Source organism: Mauremys reevesii, linkage group 9, assembly GCF_016161935.1.
Source record: "Mauremys reevesii isolate NIE-2019 linkage group 9, ASM1616193v1, whole genome shotgun sequence".
Lineage (NCBI taxonomy): Eukaryota > Metazoa > Chordata > Testudines > Geoemydidae > Mauremys > Mauremys reevesii.
In genome coordinates this window covers 7,686,240-7,705,474 of record NC_052631.1, presented here as the reverse complement: position 1 = coordinate 7,705,474, position 19,235 = coordinate 7,686,240, and the positions used below count along the sequence as shown (strand labels likewise).

General features: G+C 58.7%; 1 protein-coding gene across 1 annotated transcript in view; it reads right to left on the bottom strand.

Annotated features, from left to right (window-relative positions):
* The window catches only part of FAM131A (family with sequence similarity 131 member A), a 42,051-nt gene extending 33,662 nt beyond the window's left edge, over positions 1-8,389 (bottom strand). Inside the window, exon 1 of the mRNA XM_039490046.1 lies at positions 8,261-8,389. Within this exon, the coding sequence (XP_039345980.1) occupies positions 8,261-8,291 (31 nt within the window). The 5' untranslated portion in view covers positions 8,292-8,389. The remainder of the gene's footprint in view (positions 1-8,260) is intronic.
* Positions 8,390-19,235: the final 10,846 nt, after the last annotated feature.

Sequence of the window (19,235 nt, the reverse complement as noted above, 5' to 3'; positions counted from 1 at the left end):
CCCAAGTCATATGCGGTGCCCAGGCCTTGTGCCTCCTCTCCGCGCCCGGGATGCATCTCTCGCTGCAGGCAGAAAAAGAGACTGATGCCCGGTGAAAGGCTAGAAATAACAGCATGAGCCATGGGAGGTTAACCTGCCCCACGGCCTGTCAGTGCAGGGCTGACACCACCAGTCTGGTTTTCCTAGTGTTAATTTAGCCCAGGCTAACGCCTTCCCTGATCTGCTCTGGGAGGTCACTACCCCCTGCTGACCGTCTCACCCTTCCTCCCTCCTCCTGCTTGACACAGTCACGGCCCCCAGCTTTTCACTGGGTTGTAAATTCTTCAGGGCAGGGCCGGCGTGTCTGTGCAGCGCCCAGCACCCTGGGGCCCTGATCCTGGCCGGAGCCTTTGACGCTCCCACAAAGCCAGCCACGCACTCAATGAAGTCACTGGGGAGGTGCTGCAGTGAAGTCTCAGCTGAGGTCTGCCCCACTAGCGTGGAACATCTTCCACCCAAGAGGCAAAGGCCTGGCTTTATACAGCAGCGAATAAGGAAAATCTCTAGCTATTCCCTGCTCTGGGTCTGTCTTGCGAGGCCCAGAACCCTGCATCAGACCAGCTGCAGCCCACACCGTACTCCAGCGGGGCCCACAAGAGCTCAGTGTGCATGGGGAGCTGTCACCCGGGGACTGCGTTTCCCAGCATGCACTGCTTTCTCTTTGGCCACGCAGCCCGGGGGCTGGAACGTTGAGACCCACAGGCCAGGCACAGCAAGAGGAAGGTTCTCATCCCAGGACTGGAGGCGAGAGCCCAGCCCCTTCCATTTCGCCAGCAACGCCACCGTCACGCCCGGATTTGCCCGCTTCTCCCACAAGCACCGACACGCTTCTGCCCATGTTATTAACCCCTCCTCTTTCCCCGGGCTTGGCTCCTCGCATGGACACCAGTGGGGTCACTCCCGAGTTACCCAGGCGAAAGCAGGAGCCGATTCCAGCCCTGTGCTCAAACCACTAGACAGCGCTGCCTCTTAGAGCAGCAGTTCCCAAACTTTTTACTAAGGTGACCCACCGGCCGCGTTGTGTCTTTTGGGGATCCCCCATGACATATACACAAAGAGAGAAAACAACTAGGCCTTGCTAGGAGCTGTCACACCGGGCTGCAGAGCACCTTTAAAGTGGGGGCCCTCCAGCCCCCTGCCTCCCCTTCTCCACTCCTCTCCCCCATCCTCCAACCCCCTGCTCCCCACTCCCCTTCTCAGCCCAAGCCCCCTGTCTGGCTCTCCCAGCAATGCCCCCAGCTGGGCCACGATCACTGCCAAGCTGCTGACAGTCCACTCCCTGGCACCCGACCCTTCCTCTGCACAGCTGCTGCAGCACCAGGGGAAGTGAGAGCACGGGGCAGAGCGGGGAAGAGTGCCTCTGGGGCACACACGACCCACCTCCACTCTTCCCACGACCCACAGACGGGCCGGGACCCACTGCTGGGGCGCTGCTGTACTCGAAGCTGGGGAGGTGGAATTGCATTAGCCAAAGCCAGGTGCTCCCCCTTTCCCAGAAGCTCGGCTGCATCCCATGGGAGCTGCAAAGGGCCCGTTCTTTGGGTTCTGCTGCAGTTCCTGGCCCCTGGGCAGGTGACCCTTGGGCACAGATGGCCATGGCTGGGGTATTTTTTCCCCACGGGGCGTAACCGTTCCATGCTACCATGGCGAATCGGGAGCAGAGCCGCGGACCCTGGGCAGGTGCCATGATGGCTGGCAGTGCACCGGGCTCCTGGCCCAAAAGGAAGGAAGGCATAGAGCGAAACCCCCAGGAGCCCATCTGCACTAAGCAGGGGCAGGCCTTGTTGAAGTTTGGATGGGAGACCTCCCAGGACCAGCCCGCTGCAGAAACAGGGAGGGATGACTCAGCAAAGGGCACCCTCCATTCAGGCAGTGCCCCAGCCCGGCGCCAGGAGGCACTGGCTCACTGGACAGGCGATGTAAATCCAGTGGTCCATGGTCACTGTTACGCGCATTGGGGGAGTATCTCCACAGACCCGGCCAACTCCCAGCTCGCGTAAGGATAGCCCGTCTGCCTCAGGATACAGGATTCTTCTTCGCTTGCCCCGTTCCACCCCAGTAGTGGCTGCATTGCCCTAGTGACTGGGGGTGCATGCCGGCCGGGATGCTCGGGGCTAGAGAGATGGGGTTGCCATGGCAGGGAGGGGAGCAGGGCACAGCCAGAGCTGGGGGTCAGGAGCAGAGCAGGGAGGGGTAGGGTGTTTTCGGCAGAAGTTCTGGGGACAGGCCTTGATTTGTCGTGTGCTTGATCCTAGACAATCCTGCGCCCTGAACAATCCCTTCCAGGAGAGGGGCCGAGCCCTGCAGACCATGGGGGGGAAGGGAGGGGAGAGAGGAGGCACCAAACACTATGGGCACTGATCTCGGGGTGGGGGTGGGGGGATTAGAAGAGGGAGGGAGAGAAGAAGCTCTGAGCCCTGCAGGCCATGGCGGGCTGGCGGCACTGAAGATGTGGAAGGGGGGAAAAGATGCACTGAACCCTTTTGGGGAGAGGGGGAGGCACTGGGCCATGGGGGCGGGGAGTGGAGGCAAGACACTAAGCCCTGTGGGGTGAAGCAAGGAGAAGACAGTGGGGGCAGGGAAGAGGCTCTGGGCCTTGCAGGTGTGGGGGGGAAGGATACAGTGGGGGCTGGGAGGAAGCTGTGGGCCCCCCAGGTCAGGGGTGAGGGGCAGCCTCCCTGCATGGGGGCGGGGGGAACGTGCCTTCCAGCCAGGATTCCTTCCAAGGAAGGTGCATTCTCCTACAGCCTGTTCCATTCGAGGGACACGATGTTCCCACCATGGAGCCATTAATATTCCAGGGGGGCGACGGTGCCTCCGGTGCAGAGTTTTTCTGATGAGCACACGTTGGGGCGGTGACAGGAGATGGCTCCTGCCCAGTGTCGGGCATGAACCGGGTGCCAGTTCCCACACGCCTCCTCCCAGCGCAGCCTCCCCGCTGGCACAGCACGGGCAGTCCCAGCATCAGAGATTCTGGGCACGTGTGGCCAGCTGGAGTGGGGTCAGGGAGAGGCAACGTGCGTCAGCCGGCGCTGGAATCACAGCAGCGTGGAGAGCAGAGAGGGCCAGGGGCTGAGCCCCAACACTCTGCAAAGGTGACCTCCCGCTGCTAACACCGGGGGAGGAGAAGAGAGGCACAGAAAGGAACGAGGACGGGAAAGGTCTCCTTTGGCCCCCCCGCTGGTATATCAGAGCCGAGATGCTAGGGAAGGGGTGGGCAGCAGGACAGAGCACAGGGAGGCACTGCCCCCGGGACCACCACCCCCCAGCACAGCCCCAAGCACACGGAACGTGACAAATTCGTCTGGAACACACAGACTCGGGCAATGCAACATCTGCCTCCACATTCACACGCAACAGCCACAGTGACTCCTCAAACCCGCCCGCTTGGAGTCACTCCTGGGTACCCCACTCATGCACCACCCTCCAGCCCCAGGGCCGGCTGATTCTGGCCAGGAGCGCCTCTCAGCCAGGCAGAGGCACAGCTCAGTCTCCATGCCACATCAGAGGAACCACCTGCCTTGGTCGCTGCTCTGGCCCAACAAAGCTGCAACCCTGATGGTGTGGACCTGACCCATGGGGCTGGGGACAGATCCCGTACATAATGAGGTGGGATCCTTTCCTGTCTCATACCTGGCATTACAGTGCCAGTCCAACAGCTGCCAAAGACCCAGGACGGGGCACTCGCTATGACTAAACACTGCTGGAAGACCCCATGTATCCATGACCCCCGGCGGGTATCCAGGCTGCTGCTACATTAGTGAACGTGGATTTGTTCCAACTGTGGGTGCAGTAAGTGTGTGTGAATGAGTGTGGCACCTGTGAGCACACACCATATGGGTGTTGTGACATAGGCCAGGGCTGGGCCAGTCGGGAGGTTTCAGCATTTCTGTGTTAGGGGCTGGGTCACTCATGGGACAGGGAGACGAGAAAGGAGCAGCCTCCTTCTCTCAGAACAGCCTGTCCAGTAAGGTCCACGCTCCAGACGGAGTTTCCCGACCCACGCCCCAGCCGGAGGTTCCCCTAGATGAGGTGTCTAGCTCCCACATCAGGCTGGATCCTGCTCTCCACCTGAAGTCCCTGGTTGTTGTACCGCTGAGTTCAGTGGGAGCAGAATCAGGCCCCTATGTGACAAAGTGGGACTGTTCTTAATGTTTCCTCTGAATACTGTGTGGGTGCCTCAGTTTCCCCTAGGCATTAAAAGTCTCCAGCGTGCATAAATGGCCGACACCCTGTATCCTGGCAACAAATGGCTGGGGCCCTTCCCCCTGCAAGGGAATAGCTAAAGGTGAACAAAGAGATCAGGTGACCTCCTGGCCTGGGAAAGAGACAAAGGCCAAAAAGGAGGGGCTGGCGGGGGTTTCAGTTCGGGGCTGGTTGGGGACGGGAAGTGAGGGCAGACGGGGTTGTCTGGCTCGCTGGGCCCCAGAATGAACCTAGCTGAGGGGTCCCGTTCTCTGTACCTACAAGCTCTATTTTAGATCATGTTCCTGTCATCTAATAAACTTCTGTTTTACTGGCTGGCTGAGAGTCACATCTGACTGCAAAGTGGGGGTGCAGGACCCTCTGGCTTCCCCAGGACCCCACCTGGGTGAACGTGCTGAGGGAAGCGCACAGAGGGGCATATGCTGAATGCTCCAAGGTCAGACCCAGAAGGTGAAGCCGTGTGAGCTTCTTGCCCTGCAGACAGTCTGCTCCAAGGGAGAGGAGGCTCCCCAGAGTCCTGCCTGGCTTTGTGGGGAGCAGTTCCAGAGCATCGCCCGGGGACTCCATGACACCCTGCCCTCAGACTCGACCCACCCAGCCGGCCGTGTGTTGTTCCCAGTGTGCATTGCCTTGTGTGGGGAAGCGTGACAATTCCAGTGGCCAGGCTAAGAGCACGTGGCGAGGCACGGCCTGGTGCCAAGCGAGAGCCAGCTGTCAGCCAAACGGAGCTCGGAGCAAGAGGAGTGACAACCGGCCTGATGCTAATGCTAGTGTAGAAGCTTAAGGCCAAAAAAGGGCTTAGCTGGAATGCTTGCCAGGGGGAGCAAAGCTCATCACTCATGCCTCCGCTGCGTGGCGAGATGAGAAAAAATCAATTGGATACGGTGACGACTCCAAACTCGAAGGAAGGAAGGAAAGGTTACATCAGCATGGGGGAGGGCGGCGGGGTAATCGCTCGCTAGCTAACAAGGAACCCAAAGATTATCCCACGATGGGGACAGCTGCATGATCCAGGCCCGACCATGCTCGGAGCTGTACGCCCCGAGTAGAAGAGATTCCCTGCCCCGGAGGACCCTATCACTTTGGTTTCAGACCCAATGCAACAAGTGAAACAAACAAACCGATGGGGAGGGGAACTGGTTACACAGCCCAAGCTTACCAAAGCGGACACAGTTTGGTTATAAGTTGCTAGGTAACAGGAACCCTCCCGGTTCGGTAGGGGTCAAGCCTAGGGACTCAGATTGTCTAAGCAGCAAACGCCACGGGTACAGTCATGCTAACAGGCGATTTTAATGACCCCGCTATTACCCGGCTGAATGGCACAACAGGGAAAATGACTGGATGGCGGCTTGTGAGAGCAGCTTTTGTTTGGGAACCAACAAAGGGGAATGCAACCAGCCTTTGATGGGAGGGTGGGAGACCCACTGAGCACCAGAGATAGAATTAGGGCTCCATCCTGCAGTGTGCTGTGCCCCCGCAATCGCCACCGAAGTCAACAGGAGCGGAGGGAGCTCAGGATCAGGCCCAGAGGTCTGGTGTAATAACACCCTTAAAGAAGTGGGTGTTTAAACAGGGTTGATTTTACAGGGGCAGCTTTTAAAGCCAGTGAAGGAGCCGGCTGCTAGGCTGAATTGTGAGCTCACAGCACAGGGTCAGGCCGGAGGCTACCTCAAACATTGTATTAGAGGCACAGCTGGTGCCTAGACCTCGGAGCAAAGCAAACAGCGAGGCAGCGAGTTAAACTGGGAGACACAGGAGCGTGCTGGGCCTTTCCAAAGCAGGGATCCTTCCTACAGCCCGAGCCAGCGCAGGCTGGGTGCGTGCTGGAAAGAAAAGGCCCGATCCTGCTCCCAGTGACGTCACCGGACAAAAACCCACATTGACTTAAGTGGGACCAAAACAAAGGCCCAGAAAAAGCAGCGAGAGGCTGAGGGCCTGGTTGTCAGAGCTGGATATAACCAAAAGGGTGGGGGTGCATTCAGTAGGAAGCGGTTGCCTGGGGTATGGCGGGGCCCTAGGCTGTCCAGGGGGTGACGAAATGGGATGGCAAAGAAGGGCAGCACAGACGTTGTGCCTAAGGCTGCGTGACGCTGAGTGATGGGATACTGGTGGGCCGGAGGCACGTGCAGTGGCAAATCAGTGAGGCCTCCATAGAGAATGAGAGAAACTCAGGCCTGGTCTCCACTTAGGAACTAGACTGGCTTAGGGCCACCCCCAGGGCTATGAAGCACTCCGCCCCCCGAGTGCAGACCTAACCCCTGGCACACATGCAGCTAATGCAACGGAAGAATTCTTCCAGCCAGCTGGCTACCGACTCTTGGAGAGGTGCATTAACTACATCGGCAGAACCCCCCCGCCCATGTAGGTTCCTCCAGGACAGTGCCCTCAAGGCAGGAAGTTGAGCTGAGGAAGCTGGAGCACAGGGACTCCTGGGCCCAGGCTAGGGCTCTTCAGGAGACAAAGTCAAGGCACCAGGTATGCAGTATTGGGGGGGGGACCCTTGCAAAGAGCTGGACGAGGCCTAGGCATCGCTTAAGCCCCACTCAGGCCCTTAGGGGCATGAGTCTGAGTCCAAGGCTTTATCCACAAGACCATCCTGCCTCTCAAAAACAGGCTCGGCGCGAGGAGCCACGGTCTCCCTGAACAGCTGCTGCTCAGGGGTACCAGTGGGGTTCCCTGGGGCAGCAATGGTGCCCGACCAGTCCACAGCAGCCGCTAACCCACCAGCAACGTGAGTCCCTATCGCTCTTGGGACGGGGGCTCAGAGAGCAGGGAGGAGGGTGCCTGGGTGCGTCTGCACAGGGACAGAGGCTTGTGCAGCACCAACGATGCCGACACTGTAAGAGACCCCGGGACCGGTCCCCTCCCCCCGGGGGAGTTCACCCAACCCAGGCAGGGGGCAAGGGAGCTGAGCAGGGCTGGCCAGGATCTTGGGAACCACCGCGGTTTAAACAGGGACTAGGATCCCCAGGATTCAGAGGCAGGAGCGGTTGGAAGGGGCTGCAGTATAGGGTGTCCATATACAGACAGGCCCCCGCTGCCCTCATAGCTGGGGCTGGCGTTGGCTAGCAGCCCCCTGTGCTGGGTGGGCTCAGTGGCATTTCCCCTGGGCAGCCCACCTGATGGAATCTCTGCCCTTGGGGACAGGCCCTGCCCCGGGAAGGGCTCCCCGAGGGCCCCGGAGATTCACCCCCATTGCAGGGGGCCCTGGAGCTGCCCCCGCGGAAGGGAAGTGCTGGCCGGAGAGCAACGAGGCAGGCCCCAGGCGCACCTGGACCAGCCCTGCCCAGAACCCCGGGTGTGGGGCTGGCAGAGCCGCTGCTGGGAGCCGGGAGGCAGAGCCCGCAGGAGGCGAGAGCCGAGCCCAGCCAGGCTCGCACGGGGAGGGGAGAACGAGCGAGCTCCGGGGCTGCGCGCTGGGTCAATCACAGCCAGGCCGGGGGCTCGCTCCCCGCAGCGGCCAAGGCAGAGCCCTGGGGCCGGGCCACCTCCCTCCGAGCAACTTCGAGCAACTTAGCGAGCGGTGCAAGCTCGGGATGGGGGCCTGGGGCCGACGTAGCGCAGCGCCCCGGGCCCCCTCGGCCCCGCACAGCGACCCCCAGCGCGTCCCGCCCCGCTGCCACCAGCCAGTCCGCTCTGAGCCGAGCCGAGCCGGGCCGGGCCGGGCTAACCCAGCCCCCTCCCCCAGCCAGGGCCAGGAGAAGCTGCGGCCCCGGCTGCGCTCCACCGAGGGGGGGAACCGCTTCCCATCGGCCCGCCCCGGCGTCCGCAGCCGCGGCCGCTTCCTCCCCCCGGGAGCGGATCGGGGGGGAGCTGAAGGTCTCCTAAGGAGACTGGTGCCTTGGCAACGGCCCTCCCGGCTGCATACTAATCGCGCCGGCTCCCGCCTGCCAGCGACCCCCCCCCCCGCCTGCGGCGCGGCGCGGCCCCCGCCCCCCGCTGCATCCCGCGGCCGCGGGGCCCCCGGCTGCTCCGCTCGGTGCATCCCCCGGGCCCGGCCGAGCCCCGCGCTTACCGACGGTGCCTTTGGAGCCGATGCAGCCCATGCTCGGCCGGGGCGGCTAGGCGGGGAGCGGAGCCGAGCGCAGCCCGCTCGCATCGCCGCAGACCCGCATGGGCGCCGCCGGACACACGCTGCCGCTGCCGCTGCCTGGCCCCGGAGCGGCGGGCGGCGGGCTCGGCTGCACGCCCGGCGACGTCAGCGCAGCGCTGCTGGGCGGGGCGGGGCTTCAGCACCGGGGCCAGCGGCCCGGCCGGGGCCCGGCTCAGCACGTTGGGCAGCGGCCGCCGCCCGGGGGCCCTGCGAGCCCCCCTCCGACCCCGCCCAGCCGGGGGACCCCCCAGCCAGGGCCGCCCAGAGAATTCCGGGGGCCCGGGGTCTTCGGCGGCGGGGGGCCCCCGCTCAGGGGCGGCTCTAGACTCCAGCGCGCCGAAGACCTGGGGGGCGGCATTTGGCTCCGGTTGAGCTCCCGCAGGCATGCCTGCGGCAGGTCGACCGGAGCCCGGGACGAGTGACTGCGGCGGGTGCCGTGGTCCCGCGGCTCCGCTTGACCTGCCGCAGTCATGCCTGCGGCAGGTCCACTCGTCCCGGGCCCTCAACCGGAACCGCAGGGGCCCCAGAAAACACTCGTGGGGGCCCCTGCGGGACGCGGGGCCTGGGGCAAATTGCCCCTCTTGCCCCCCCCTCTGGGCGGCCCTGCCCCCAGCCAGCCCAGCGGGGATCTACAGCCCCCACCAGCCAGCCCAGCGGGGATCTACAGCCAGTCCCCCCAGCCAGCCCAGCGGGGATCTACAGCCAGTCCCCCCCCGGCCAGCCCAGCGGGGATCTACAGCCCCCCCCCCCCCAGCCAGCCCAGCGGGGATCTACCGCCAGTCCCCCCCCCGGCCAGCCCAGCGGGGATCTACAGCCACCCCCTCCCAAGCCAGCCCACCGGGGATCTACAGCCAGTCCCCAGCCAGCCCCGCGGGGATCTACAGCCAGTCCCCCCCCCGGCCAGCCCAGCGGGATCTACAGCCACCCCAGCCAGCCCAGCGGGGATCTACAGCCCCCACCGGCCAGCCCAGCAGAGATCTACCGCCCCCCCCAGCCAGCCCAGCGGGGATCTACAGCCCCCCCCAGCCAGCCCAGCGGGGATCTACAGCCAGTCCCCGGCCAGCCCAGCGGGATCTACAGCCCCGGCCAGCCCAGCGGGATCTACAGCCACCCCCAGCCAGCCCAGCAGGGATCTACAGCCAGCCCCCCCCCCCCAGCCCAGCAGGGATCTACAGAGACACCCCCCCCCAGCCAGCCCCCAAGGGAGGGGAAGGCTGGTGCCCGGGGGGAGGTCTGCACCCACCCACACCCCCCTCCACAGACCCTAGTCTAAACAAAGCCGTCAGCAACCCCTGGCCCAGAACCAAAGCCACCTCCCTCACTCCTTGGCCCCTAGAGCAGCTCAGAAACCAGGGCCAGGGACTTTGGGGTTGCCAGGGGCTCGGACCCCTAAGAGAGCTGGACATTTCAATGGACCAAGGTGCAGTTAAAATCGCCCAGGTTTCTTCCCCTGCTCCAGGGAGTTTGCTCCTGCTAAATGGATTCAGCCCAGTTTGAACCTGAAGTGGTCCCGGGCAGAGGGGCCCTCAGCTCAGGTTCGGCAGGGACTCCAGTAGATCAGTCATTTCATCCCTCACTGCCACAACAGGCACTGCCGCCTTTGCCTGCATGGGGATTCACACCCAGGAGATTATCCAGAAGGAAAGGATCCCTGAGCCAGGCTGGGCTGGCCGGCGCTGAGCCATCGCAAGGGGACCTGTAGTTACTCTGGTGCAAAGGGCACAAGGGTCCACCCCTGCTCCGGCAAACATGAGTCCCGTCACCTCGCTAGAGGTTCCATCCCGCTCTTTGTCGGGTCTGGTCGCCTCGCCGGGTCAGTGGAACGAGGAGGGACTCAGGAGATCTAGGCTCAGTTCCTGGCTTTGCTGCAAGCTGCCTGTGTGACCAGCTCTCTGGCCTTCAGTTCCCCATCGGCCAGGAGCGGATACGCCTTCCTTTCTCCCACCCACTGTCAGCCCTTTGGGGCAGGGACTGGGTGCGTGCAGCTCCTAGCACCCCGGGGCCCCGATGGAGACATTTCCCCTGGACAAAGAATAAAGCCTCACTTTATTCCGCTGCTTCTTCACCAGCAATTCCCCCCGCCCCACTCCCCTCTGCACTCTCCCTTCATCCCTACACAGATGAGACGGGCTCACAAAACAGCTGCCCAAGCCACCACCGCTGCATTGGGAGTAACTCTGCCCTTCCTCGTGGTTCCTGAGTATTCGTACCAATTACAGAAATGGCAGCCGAGTCACCTAGCACCCTGGGATGGCAGCTACACAAGGGACACAGCACACGGCATCTGTCACCGGGCTCGGCTTGGGCTCCCAGGACTGGCGAGCAAGCTGCACCCATTTTACAGCCTGCCATTGCCTTGTCAGCAACGTCTGGCCGTGCAGAGAGCTGGCTGCAAATCGTTCAGCAGCATCACTCACGGCCCAGTTCAATGGCTCCTCATGGGAATGTTGTCTCTGGTATTAGCTGTGAGTCATAAATCCTGGCTGGCTGAGGGTGTGATCGATAATGGGTTATGGAGCCTTTCAGCTGCTGGTTCCCATCCAGCCAGGCTCACCAGTGACAGGGAGCTTTTGCCCTTTGAGAGTAGTGGGGGGGAAGGGACGGGGGACATTGGGCCCAGTTTTAGCAAGCAAGGTGTGCCCATCACAAACCCCAGGGTAACGCACTCGCGGGGCATCCCAGCTCGCAGGCCCAGCAGAGGCCAAGGAGTAAACAAGCATGAAAGCGGAACTCCTCTTACTCCTCAAATGGTCCCTCCAGTTTAAGATTGACGCACATGGAGGGACAGTTCAGGGGCAGCTGGGCCCTTCTGATGCCCGCGCTCTGCTGGCGCTGCGGACAAACAGCTGGCTCCAGCCCTCTTTGCTCTGCATTTCCCCCGCAGCCATCACATTCCCAAAGAGGCACCAAGCCCAGCCCCTGCCTGTGTATTTATGACAGAGGTGTCATATCGGTGACCAAGTGTCACATGATGAAATGGACTGATAAATCCAGGCAGCATAAGGTCGGCAGACACAAGAAATGAAATGCTGCAGAACAAAGGGGCTGGGAAGAGGTGCGCCCCCCCTGCTTCCTGCCCCCTCCCTCCCCCGCACTCAGGCTGCCAGACACAATGTGCAGGAAATTGCTGTTGGGGGTGATAAAAATGTCTGTTTCTAAGCAAACCAGCTGAAGTGCGTGGGGCTGAGCTTTATGGATGAGGTACCTTTAAATTCTAGCGGCTTCAACGCTAGCCTTATCTGATGAACTCCTCTGCAGTTTCTTCACTCTCGCAAGGCTACAGGGAGACTATTTGCTTCATCGTACGAACGCTACACGGACCTTTTCCAAAGCCTGCTGAAGCCAATGGGAGCCTTTTCGTGGCATTTCAATAGCTTTTTGGATCAGGCCCTTGCAGCAGGCTTGTCACAGCCAGTGAGTCTGTGGTGGGCTCCCGTGGCCAGCGCATTCGGAACTAGACTATAAAGAACCCTCCGACGGGGCCCTGCTTTGCACCAGATGGGACCATCGGCCTGTTCCATCTCTCAGAGCTATGGCTCTGCGTCTCAGTGAGGTCACGGTGCAGGGCAAGGTGCTGAGCTCCCCGCCATTCCAAACGAGGGCAGAGACGGGACCTGGTCCTCGACGGACCAAGCTTTCAGGCTGTCGGCTCTTCGAGGCAGGGCCCATCACTGGCGAGCTAAGCGCTTGGGTGGTGATTAACAGCTAGGAAACGATACCTCTGGGTTTCTCTTGGAAAGGGGTTCAAATACATGCATGGGGTTATCGTCCCTTTCCCCCACCCGCGTCTGTCTTGTCTATTTCGACTGTCACTTCTTCAGGTGTTTCTACGGCATCCAACATAATGGGGCGCCTGGCTCACCTGGGGCCTCTTGCTGCTGCCATAATACAAACAATTTGCAATCACTCTAAACAGCCCGGACGCCCCGAACATCCCCTTAGCCCAGGACGGCACCAGTTAGGGACTCAGTCAGGGGACATTTCTCATGCACAATTGCTGCTGAGCTGCATAGTGAAAGCCTGCGAAACAAACAGGAAGGAGCAAGCAGACTGGGATGCAGGAAATTTCTGCTCCCGGGAAGTCTGCATCCAGCCAGAAAGCCCCTCGCAAAGGCCTTGTTTTGGAAGCTGGAGCCTATGCCCAGGAGGTGCCCCATAATTAACTCATTACTCACCCATGTCACGTGCTGGGGTGGGAGCTGCAGTAGGTAAGTGGTCTTTATCTGACCTGGGAGTATTACATTGGTACTCAGCGTGGGGTCACTGGGAGCGAGCCGGAGGCTGGATTAGCTCTGCTCAGGTCGGGGCAGGCTGCCGGGGATTTTGGCTTAGCCTGAACACAGTCCTTGCTGATTTAGGGTCAGTCAAATTGCCTTCTAGGTCCAGTGGCAGAGCCCTGACAGGAGAAGCAAGGGAGGATGGGGCGGGGGGGAAAGGAGGGAGATTTCTGAGCCAACAGCCACTTCTTCCTGCTATCAGTTCATTCCCTCCTGCGCTTGGGAGGAACACAGAAAAGGCAGGTTGTTGTGCACTGCGAGCATCCACAGCAGACAACTACCCCCTCAAACACACTGGCCTCTAGACAAACAAGGGCTCAGCCCTGACAGGATTCATTTGAGTGATGCAAACTCTTCCTGCAGGCATTAGCTTTGCCTACTTTGGAAACATGCCCTGGGAAGAGAGTGCCCAGAACTCCCTCCCGCCCCCAAAGCGACTGGCCCTGTGATGGATTCCTTTGAAAGAGGATCACCTTCAAACATTCGCCTCTCTCCCCGCCTGGCTGGAGGGCAGCCCTTGGATCTGCAGCCAGATAATACAGCTGAGTGCGTAAGTGACTCGCTCAGGAGACACAGCCCATAGGGAGACATGCAGAGAGGCTCTCAGAGGCCTGCGCGTTTATCCAGACTCCCTCAGGGTCCTGCCAAGCTGCAAAAGGGAAGGAGAACATGAGCATGCCAGAGCTCAGGAGTGCACCCGTGTCCCCACTGTCGGCGCCAAGTGGTTCATCTCTTTGGGGAGAGCCACTGCTGTGACTGTTCATTACCCAGGGAGAAGGAGATGGGTGCTCCGGTATCCTGGTGATGGGCGCCTTACATAGACCTAGATGACAAATAGAAAGTGTCATTAGGCCAGCGTCTGGGGGTCTTTGACCTGGGAATGTGAAGCAAAAGCTTCTGCTGAGCCTGATGCTAACTGCACCCCTCTGAACATCAGAGCCCACCTCACTGATCAGATAGTGCACAAGCAATCAGGATTAGCACCTCCTATTCTTAGCTGCCAGGACCTGGGGGGTCATTTTGCTGCAGCAGCAGTAACACAGAATCCCGCAGCCAGGTCCTGGCAGATGACCCTTGAAGTTCCCTATTAAAGGAACCAGCAGTGATGTTCTCCAAAGTCATCTGAGATGCCACCAGACCCTCATCTTCCCCACCCGGGCGTGGTCAGAGGAACAGATCCGGAGCTGGAACCCTGAGGGTGCATTCGACCAGGAGCAAATGTGGCTGGGTTAGAGCAGGGGCTGGGCTTCGGGAGCCCTGAGATCTGTTCCCACCTCTCTCACAGACCCCCTGTGGGAGCTTGGGCAAATCACATTCACTCTCCATCTCGGTTAAATGCCCTGTAAAATGGGAAGCCCAATACTTACCCATCTTCTTACAGTCTCATGGCTACGGGGCTAGCTGTGCCTCGTCCCGTCTTCGGTCTCTCGGAGAGCACCCCTCAGGTTCATGGTCTCTGGTCCTTCCCTATCTCATGGTGGAATCCCCTGATTCTGCCACTCTTAGCCCAGGACCCAGCTACACAACCCCAAGTGCCGACTGCTTCTCCCCTGCAGGCCTGGCTGGGCTTGGGCACCTGCGTTCCCCTCTTTGGGGCACATGGCCGGTGTTTCCTCTTGGAAACAAACTGTTTTTATTTAGCTGGGGGACGACAGCATTAGAGAAAAAGGCCTGTAAACCCTAAGCAGCCTCCGCGCGTTGACAATCTCTGCTAGTCTTATAGGCTAAGCGAGATCAATTTTCCTCTTAAATTACAGGAACAGAACAGAACCAGTTGACATTCTCCCAGCCAGTTCAGATGCTCCTAGGCATCTGTGTGGGGCTCGAAATCAATCTGTGTTTTCAGTCTGACACACTCTGTTCCACCTGGGTTCATGCTCTGCAAAAAGCCTGGGCTAGAACCATTAAGTCTACGAGCTCTGGCATTGTCTCTTAACGACTCTTCAGTGGAAGCTATTAGCTGACCCTTAGAAACAGAGCCGGGGAGGGTGTTGAAACTTTCCGATCCCAGAAGTCAAGCCTATGAATCACATTTGGGAATAAAGAGTGAAACATGCACTTAATACAGGTATGGCCGGTCACATCTCCGCACAGATCTCCTCAGGCAAATAGCATTAAGGGGGAGGCACAGGCAGAGATTAATGCAGCTACCGTAGCGGGGGGGATGCGAGCCCAGTTCAGACAGGGTTTCACAGTGCCTTTTAGGGAGGCTACTGGGTTGGTGGTTGACAGTTATCCAGCCCTTGTGTGGGCACGGCTATCACTGTCTGCAGGACTCTCACTCAGCATCAACAATCTGCTGACCTCAGATGACAAACCCTCCAAACTCGGGGGCTTCAGAGCCAATGGTGACCTACAGGAGAAAGCTCTGATCGGGGCCTTCTCTGGATCAGTCGGGTCCACTGTGAATGAGCGAGTTAAATCCCAGGTGTCCAGCTCCATGGGAACATGGGAATCCATCACGTCACTCAGTCACCAAGGGCCCAACACCGGTGTCTATTAGCAGGCAATGGGGAGGAGATTCCCTAAGCCACTTTGAAAATCTCACCCAAATTTACCTTCCACTCCCCCCATTTCCAAGCTGCCCTCTATGCTTGGTGCAATACTGCGCCCCCCCCCCACTCCCAAAAGCCCAATAGGGAAGGCTCCTCCACCTTCTCCTCATTCAAATCACAGCTAAAGATTCACACCTTCCAGCAGCCCATAAACTCCTGTCCATGACAACCCACAGACCTTTCTCCAATCCCATCCCATCGCAAACGTTAAATCGAACCCAGGTGCCCTTCTCAGGGTCGTCCAGTGCTTCGTGATGGGTAAGCCAAGCACACGGTCAGTGCCTAAATAATAAATCGCAGGAACACTCTATTCTGGGCAGATCAGTGATATCTGGAGGGGAGAATCATCCCTGCCTGGCAACTTCTCAGAGCTCGATTTGACAAATTAACCCTCTTAGTCCTGCTGCAACTGCCTAGGAGCATCTTGGGGTGGATTAGTGCCAGGTGGGAGGGAACAGGTCAGCGTTAGCAAGCAGGGGTGATGGCACCACGCGTTGCTCCATGGGAAGGAGAAGGGGGCTTGGTGTGTCACTCCCTGAAGCCCGGAAAAAGGTAGGAAGGAGCCATCCTTGGATGAAAATGCTGGTGGGATTTTTGGGGGTGGTTTTAACCAGTTGGGGACGTGCTCCCCTACCCAGATCTATTTCTGAACTAGACAGCAGGGAAGCACCGGTAAAATCTGTAGCCAGCCAGAAAGCCCACAAAAACAACAGCTGCGTTCCATTCCGAATCATAGCACACGTGTCCTGGGAGCTGGTCCGGGCAGCGTAAGATGGTTTTATTTTTTAAAATGTCTTTGCGCTAATAGCTTGCGGGCACTTGTACAGGCAGGGGCGCGGTGAGGCACATCTTCCCTGTTGGGCCCCAGCTCGGTCTGGGGGTCTTGCATAAACATCCCAGCCCATAATAAGCACTGTTACCTTTGCCTCTTCTTCTGGGAGAGACAAGGAGGGGGAGGTAATGTCTTTCACTGGAGCTTTGAAGCTCCACCAAGATCATCCCTTTAGAACCATTTAGTGGGATTCCATTAGTGGTCGTGAAGAAGTGGGGGCTTATCTTGTTTTTTCCTTGTTTTTCCATTGGGTTGCATGCAGAGGGAGTGGGACTAATCAGTGTCCCTGGGTGTTACTGGTTTAACAAGGTGATGGGAGAGGGAGTTTGTTGTTACAGAGGACCAGCGAGGGAACTTGGGACCCCAGCCAATGGCCTGAAGAATGGATACCCCAGCGACTGGTGACCTGGCGATCTGGTGCCCCGGAGACCAGCTCAGGAGTTGAAGCTGGTTCTGGCCCGTGGGAGGACAATGGGCTGTAAAGAGAGGACCCCGGTGACCTAACCAGCGGGTTCCAGCCAGAGGGGGGTCAGAGGACAGAAGAGATGAGAGGAGCCCCAGAGAGGGGAAGGGAAGGGAAGGGATACCTCAGTGACGGCAAAAGCTGGAAAGTGTAAGGTGGGGACGGCAGAGGTGTTGTATCTGGGCCACAAGGTGGGGAGCGGCTTCCCAAGCCCAGAGCTGGCCAAGGCCAAGACAGGGGCTCTTAACCAAAAGAGCCCAAATCGCAGACCAGGGTGCTGCGAGAAGACCCAATCCCAGTTTGAATCCCAGGGGTATTGGGGTGGCAAAAGGGTTTGGGACGCATAAATCTTCCCATATGCGGCCTGCGAGTGCCATCAAGCACACACGACCTAAGGGAGGGCGCAAAACTGGAATGTCCTGGTGTAACTCACACCAAGGAATGGGAGAGATGCTGGGGCATCCATGGGAACGTTGGTGGGTTCGAAATTCCCCAGGTCACTGGCTGAAGTGACCTTGCTCAGTTCGGTCTCGAAGGGGGGAGAGATGTGACGAACTGGGAATGTTCTTAAAGTTTTCTCTGAATACTGTTTTGGTGCCTCAGTGTCCCCTATGCAGTTCTTAAGCATCTAGGTGGTGGAATAAGGGTGTATGGTTGCTGCAGAGCAAAGGGCCAGTGCACCTAAATGCCTGACACTGTCTCCTAGCAACTGATGGCCTGGGCCCCTCCTCTGCAAAGGTGCCAACTGAAGGTGTTGGAGACAAAGAGATCAGGTGACCTCCTGGCCCGGGAAAGGAACTGAGCAGAGAGGAGGGGCTGGAGGGGGTTTCAGTCTGGAGCTGGCTGGGGACAAGGAGTGAAGTGCAGACATGGGGGTCTGGCTCACTGCCCCCCAGAATGGACTCGGCCGAGGGGTCTGGTTCGCTGTACCTACAAGCTCTGTTTTAGACCGTGTTCCTGTCGTCTAATAAACCTGTTTTACTGGCTGGCTGAGAGTCACGTCTGACTGCTGAGTGGGGGTGCAGGACTCGGTGGCTTCCCCAGGACCCCACCGGGGCGGACTCGCTGTGGGAAGCGCAAGGAGGGGCAGAGGATGCTGAATGCTCTAAAGAGAGACCCAGGAAGGTGAAGCGTGTGAGCTTCTTGCCCTGCAGACAGTCTGCTCCAAGGGAGAGGAGGCTCCCCAAAGTCCTGCCTGGCTTTGTGGGGAGCAGTTCCAGAGCATCGCCCGGGGACTCTGTGACATACTGTCTTGAAATACTTGCTCATATCATAATGCATAACCCCGATGGGGCCAAATTCCTCACTTTTGACTGTGCACCATTAACATTCTTGCAGTGGAGTCTTTGGGGGTGTAATCGCATACACAAAGCCCCATTGGTCGTGCAAATGGAACAGCTGCCACCATCTGATGAGCTGTTGCACAAGTCGATCTCCCAGGTTAGACTGTGGTCCCTTCCTCAGGGACAGGGTTGAACTTATTATGGGGCGAGTCTCTCCAAACTCTTCCCAGCGTCTGGCCCCCTCCTGCGGATTATCCAGGCAGTGACTTTGGTGGCAGAAACCTTCAAGCAAACAGTGACAAAGATTCCCACAATCCCAGTGTGAACATTTGCATCGGAAACCTGGCTCTCACCCAGTTAGGTCACAGAACCATAGTCAGGTGACCTAGGCACCCAATGAAACAGCTCCTCCGTCAGCTATTCGCAATCGAGCTGTAGCCAAAGGATGATCCACAGGCCAATAATTCTGAGTAATTAAAATAAAACCCAAAGACATCACACACAGCTGGGGAACGATTCACGACCAGGAGAAAGTGCTGGTCACTGAACAGATTATTCCCTAGGGGTGACTCTTAGCTCCAGTGGAAACCTCAATGTTTGGAACAATGGGAACCCTCCCTGCTGGCCAGACCCCCTGTACGGTAGATTCCTGCCCTGGCCAGTGGGCTATGGAATAGACATGGCGGAATATGGCTTTGTTAGCTGTCTATTTCCTGGTGGGCTTATCCCGACACTCCTGCCAACAGTGACAATGGAATGGCCCCTCGTTCGTTTCATTGCACAGGATGGAAAATGTAAACCAAGGGGGGGCTAGAGAAGATTGGAGACACAAGCAGGCAACACCGTGAGATTCAGCTTGGGAAAATACAGCTGATCCGGCAGCTGGATACTGCCCCTTTCTAGACAGAGCAGGCTAGTCGGTAAATGTGTGGCCAGTGCACCTTAGAGCAAGCGCGAGCAATGGTGGGAAGGCCAGATCCCACTGTGACCAGTTGAATCACAGAAACCCCCTTGGGGCTGCCAGCTGATGTGCCAAGACTACTTCTGCCCCTGCTTTCCTGCCCTGGCAGCTCAGGACTTCAGTGCCCTGCCTGGTCTGAGCCAGACCCGCTAGCCGGCTGCAAACCCAGACCCAGGGTCTGAACCACATCCCCTAACAGCTGTAGGCTTGACTGAAAGCAGCTCACAGAAGTGTTCCCGTATTTAACACTCAGATGCCCAGCTCCCAGTGGGGTCTAACCCAAATAAATCCGTTTTACTCTGTATAAAGCTTATGCAGGGTAAACTCATCAATTGTTTGCCCTCTATAACACTGATGGAGAGAGATGCACAGCTGTTCCCCCCCCCCCAGGTATTAACACATACTCAGAGTTAATTAATAAATAAAAAGTGATTTTATTAAATACAGAAAGTAGGATTTAAGTGGTTCCAAGTAGTAACAGACAGAACAAAGTGAATTACCAAGCAAAATAAAATAAAACACGCAA